This window comes from Myotis myotis, unplaced genomic scaffold (genome assembly GCF_014108235.1).
Source record: "Myotis myotis isolate mMyoMyo1 unplaced genomic scaffold, mMyoMyo1.p scaffold_m19_p_56, whole genome shotgun sequence".
NCBI classification, from domain to species: domain Eukaryota; kingdom Metazoa; phylum Chordata; class Mammalia; order Chiroptera; family Vespertilionidae; genus Myotis; species Myotis myotis.
This window is the reverse complement of record NW_023416364.1, coordinates 414,310-419,509: the sequence shown is the minus strand read 5'-3', so window position 1 is coordinate 419,509 and position 5,200 is coordinate 414,310. Positions and strand designations below refer to the sequence as shown.

General features: G+C 60.3%; 1 protein-coding gene across 1 annotated transcript; it reads left to right on the top strand.

Annotated features, from left to right (window-relative positions):
• The first annotated feature begins 2,001 nt into the window (after positions 1-2,001).
• LOC118657486 (THO complex subunit 4-like) lies at positions 2,002-3,459 on the top strand. Its single transcript, XM_036311529.1, has one exon. It carries the CDS (start codon positions 2,011-2,013, stop codon positions 3,457-3,459), a length of 1,449 nt encoding a protein of 482 aa, XP_036167422.1. The 5' UTR covers positions 2,002-2,010.
• The last annotated feature ends 1,741 nt before the right edge of the window (positions 3,460-5,200 follow it).

The following is a 5,200-nucleotide window of genomic DNA, read 5'->3' as shown; positions in this document are numbered from 1 at the left end:
GAGGGAGGGGGGTGGGGGTGGGGGTGTGGGGGGTGAGGGGCGGTCGACCAGATGGCCCTGCCCTGACAAAGTCTTTGGCTGTGGATTGGGTTGACTGGGGCCCGGGCCGAAGAGCTGGTCCCGCCCCCTGCTGGTCCAGTAGCGCTAATGCAAGTCACCCTCCTGCAGCCACCTCTGGGGAAGGCAGAAACAGGTGCCCGGACTTGACCTGAGGGGGGGAAGGACAAGCAGGGGGCGCGCCGCCTACGAGGAGGCAGGGGCTGAAGGGTGCTCATGGATGCCGACGGGACCAATCAGGTCAAGAAGCGTCTGTGCGTGACTGTGTGTCTACGTCCGCAGTCACGCACAGACAGGCACTCGCCTCACGCAGACCCTGCTCCCAAGGGCCCCACAGACACGGGGACGAGTCATGCCCGCCCTCCCTCGGTAGGGCTAAGCTGTTTGGCTGCAGACAGAGGGCATTCTCTCCCTAGGCCCCCACTCTTCACCCTGTTCAGAAGGGTACCCTCGCCCCGGCCCTCAACTTCTTCAACTCCAGCTTCCGGTCTCCCTGATAACTGACCCGTTTATGCAAATCAGTTTCACCTGCCTCAGCCTCAGTGTCCTCTTCCAGAGATGGATTCATGTAACCTGCAAGGTGTCCCTGCTCCCACCACACTGGAAGCCCTCAAGGTGCCATTGGCACCTGGGTCCCCCGAAAGGAGGGCCAAACCCTAGGCTGCTTTCTGTAGGGAGATGCCTCCAGCGATATGCCTATAGGGGTGTGGGCGTGTGGGGTGGGTGGGGAGTGGGGGTGGTGGTGGTGGTGGTGGTGGTGGTGGTGGTGGTGGGTGACATTTCACAGAAATGCAGTAAACACAAACACGCACACACACACAACTGTGCCACATCTACACAGTGGAATACTACGCTGCGGTAAAAAAGTAGGGAAAAGAAGGAATTCTTGCCAGCATGGATGGAACTGGAGAGCATTACGCTAAGTGAAATTAGCCCGTCAGAGAAAAATGAATGCCACACGATCTCACTCATTCGTGGACTATAGAGAACAACATAGACCGACGAACAGGGACAGATCCATACACATCTATACCACCGCTCTCCGACGGGGCTGTTTGAGTGCGGGTGGCCTCTGGCGTCCTGGGCTCGGAGCTAAGGTACAAAAGCATACACATTTTATTCACATCCGCCTCAGCCTCTGCCTCCCATGACCCCCAAGGGCCGCTACGTCCGGTGTGTTTGCGTCTCCGGTCTCCCCCTCCCCCCTCCCGCAAACCTCGCACCCCCCCCCCCCCCGCCCCCTCCCTTCAAATGCAAATGGGGCCGATGTTTGCAACGGTTCATTGCCGAGAGATAGAATCCATTGCAATGAACGAAGAGAAATGAGCACAGAAATAAGAAAAAAATAACACAAAGTAAAATAGAACCCCCCCAACACTCTTCACGGGTCCCGGGTTGGAGGAGCCTGCCCAAGAGGCGCCGGTCAAGCACCCCAGGCATCGCAGCCACGTTCGGGAGAGCCTTTCCTTGAGATGGGCCACCTGCCCCACGCTAAAGTTGGCGTCTCCCCAACAGTGGCGCTTCATTCCTGGGAGCGGCTGATTGGTGGGTCTCTCTGGCTCCTCCCACCACGCTCTGGGGCTATAAAAGCAGGGGCGGCAGCACCTCGCAGGGTCTATGGTTCGCGGACCTTCTCAGCCCTGGGCGCGTCTGAACGCTGTCTCCGTGGGAACGCTGTCTCCGCGGGAACGCTGTCTCCGCCCGAACGCCGTCTCTGTCGGAAAGCCGTCTCCGTCTCCGTCTCCGTCTCCGTGGGAACGCTGTCTCCGGCCGAACGCTGTCTCCGTGTCATTTCCTCTTCCGCGAGGAGTCCGTCCACACCTTTGCGAACCGCTGCGCCTGGACCCCAACATCTGGTGCCGGCTCAGGAACAGCCCCGGCGCCGCGGGCGGGAAGGGAAGGGCCGGCGTGCTTCCCGCACGGGCTCGATCCGAGGCCGATTCCGGGCCCGCCATGGCCGACAAAGTCAGCATGTCTCTGGACGACATCATTAGGCTGAACCGGAGCCAGCGGGGCGGCCGCGGCGGGGACAGGGACCGAGGCCGGGACCGAGGCCGGGACCGAGGCCGGGCCGGCTCCCAGGGAGGCCGCAGTGGCGGAGCGCAAACCGCCGCACCAGTGAGCCAGGGCGGCGGGCCGTGCCGCAACCGGGCGGCCCCCGCCCGAGGCAGGAACCGGCCGGCGCCCTACAGCAGGCCGAGACAGCTTCCCGACGAGTGGCAGCGCCACCGCTTCCGCAGGGGCTTGGGCAGGGGCGCCGGCCTGGTGACCGGGGGGAAGCTGCTTCTGTCCAACCTGGCCTTCGGAGTGTCCGACGCGGACGTCCAGCAGCTGTTTGCGGAGTTCGGGCCTCTGAAGAAGGCCGGTGTCCACTACGACCGCTCTGGCCGCAGCCTGGGGTCAGCCCACGTGCACTTTGAGCGGAAGGCAGACGCCCTGGAAGCCATGAAACAGTACCACGGCGTGCCTTTGGATGGCCGCCCCCTCAACATCCAGCTCGTCACCTCACAGATACACACGCAGCGCAGGCCGGTACAGAGTGTCAACAGAGGCGGGGGGACTACACACCGAGGATCTGGAGGCTTTGGCGGCGGCACGCCGAGTCGCGCCCGCGGAGGCAGCCGGGTTACCGGCAGGGGCACCGGACGCAATTCAAAGCAACAGATCTCTGCGGAGGAGTTGGACGCCCAGCTGGACGCTTACAACTCGATGAGGAGCACCAAAAAGCTGGACGCCCAGGTGGACACTGGCAGCCCGATGAGGGGCACCAAAAAGCTGGACGCCCAGCTGAGCACTGGCGGCGCGATGAGGGTCACGGAGGAGATGGACGCCCAGAAGGACGCGTACAACGCCATGAGGGGCGCCGACGAGTTGGACGCCCAGCTGGACGCTTACAACGCGATGAGGGGCGCCGAGCAGTTGGACCCCCAGAAGGACGCTTACAACGCGATGAGGAGCACCAAAAAGCTGGACGCCCACGTGAGCACTGGCAGCGCGATGAGGGGCACCAAAGAGTTGGACGCCCAGCTGGACGCTTACAACGCGATGAGGGGCGCCGAGGAGTTGGACGCCCAGCTGGACGCTTACAACTCGATGAGGAGCACCAAAAAGCTGGACGCCCACGTGAGCACTGGCAGCGCGATGAGGGGCACCAAAGAGTTGGACGCCCAGCTGGACGCTTACAACGCGATGAGGGGCGCCGAGCAGTTGGACCCCCAGAAGGACGCTTACAACGCGATGAGGGGCACCGAGGACTTGGAGGACGCCCTGCTGGACGCTTACAACACGGCGATGGACACCGAGGAGTTGGACGCCCAGCTGGACGCTTACAACACGGTGATGGACACCGAGGAGTTGGACGCCCAGCTGGACGCTTACGACGCCATGATGGACACCAGCTAAAGCACCACCAAGTCGGTGCGTGCGTGCGTGGTGGGGCTAGGCCTGGAAATCGTCTCGCGGTGCTTCCCGAGGGCGGGCTGGCGGGGACCTGTGGCCCATTGGGGAATTGTTTCTTCTGTTTTGAAATAGGATTTCATTAAAACTCATGCAAAGTGTTGTCTTTAACGTTTATTTCATTAAAAAATTCCGAAAAAGACCTGTGCTGTACCTAGTCGTTTTGGGGGGTAAATTTTACTGGTTGCTGTTGTGGAGGAGCTGTTGTGGAGGAGCTGGCGTTTTTCACCTTGGCCATAATAAACAGAAACGGGTGCAGAAAACAAACAAACAAACAAACAAACAAACAAACAAACTACTTCCCTCAACAACAACAAAAATCATAAACACAAAACAAACGAACAAACAAAAACCTCAAAAAACAAAACAAACAAACAAAAAAATCCTCCAAAACCCCCCCCCACACACACACACACTCACACTCACACTCACACACACACACACACACACACACACACACACACACAAAACCTCCTTAGAAAACACGCTGATCCAGCCTTTCAACGTTCTGACGCTTCGGCAAGCCCAGATGGCCAGGCCCGAACCTGGTCTCTGGGCGGGGGCCTGGCCATTCATCCACAGAGGGAGGGGGAGGGGGGTGGGGGTGGGGGTGGGGGGGGTGGGGGTGGCGGTGGGGGGGAGGGGCGGTCGACCAGATGGCCCTGCCCTGACATAGTCTTTGGCTGTGGATTGGGTTGACTGGGGCCGGGGCCGAAGAGCTGGTCCCGCCCTCTGCTGGTCGAGTAGCGCTAATGCAAGTCACCCTCCTGCAGCCACCTCTGGGGAAGGCAGAAACAGGTGCCCGGACTTGACCTGAGGGGGGAAGGACAAGCAGGGGGCGCGCCGCCTACGAGGAGGCAGGGCCTGAAGGGTGCTCATGGATGCCGACGGGACCAATCAGGTCAAGAAGCGTCTGTGCGTGACTGTGTGTTTACGTCCGCAGTCACGCACAGACAAGCACTCGCCTCACGCAGACCCTGCTCCCAAGGGCCCCACAGACACGGGGACGAGTCATGCCCTCCCTCGGTAGGGCTAAGCTGTTTGACTGCAGACAGAGGGCATTCTCTCCCTAGGCCCCCACTCTTCACCCTGTTCAGAAGGGTACCCTCGCCCTGGCCCACCACTTCTTCAACTCCAGCTTCCGGTCTCCCTGATAACTGACCCGTTTATGCAAATCAGTTTCACCTGCCTCAGCCTCAGTGTCCTCTTCCAGAGATGGATTCATGTAACCTGCAAGGTGTCCCTGCTCCCACCACAATGGAAGCCCTCAAGGTGCAGTTGGCACCTGGGTCCCCCCTCCCGCCCTCCCCCTCCTCCCAAGGGAGGGGCCAAACCCTAGGCTGCTTTCTGTAGGGAGATGCCTCCAGCGATATGCCTATAGGGGTGTGGGCGTGTGGGGTGGGGAGTGGGGGTGGTGGTGGTGGTGGTGGTGGTGGTGGTGGTGGGTGACATTTCACAGAAATGCAGTAAACACAAACACGCACACACACACAACTGTGCCACATCTACACAGTGGAATACTACGCTGCGGTAAAAAAGTAGGGAAAAGAAGGAATTCTTGCCAGCATGGATGGAACTGGAGAGCATTACGCTATCATTCGTGGACTATAGAGAACAACATAGACCGACGAACAGGGACAGATCCATACACATCTATACCACCGCTCTCCGACGGGGCTGTTTGAGT

Excerpts from the sequence above, each read along its gene's own strand:
- LOC118657486 (XM_036311529.1), top strand. The coding sequence starts at position 2,011 with ATGGCCGACAAAGTCAGCATGTCTCTGGACGACATCATTAGGCTGAAC.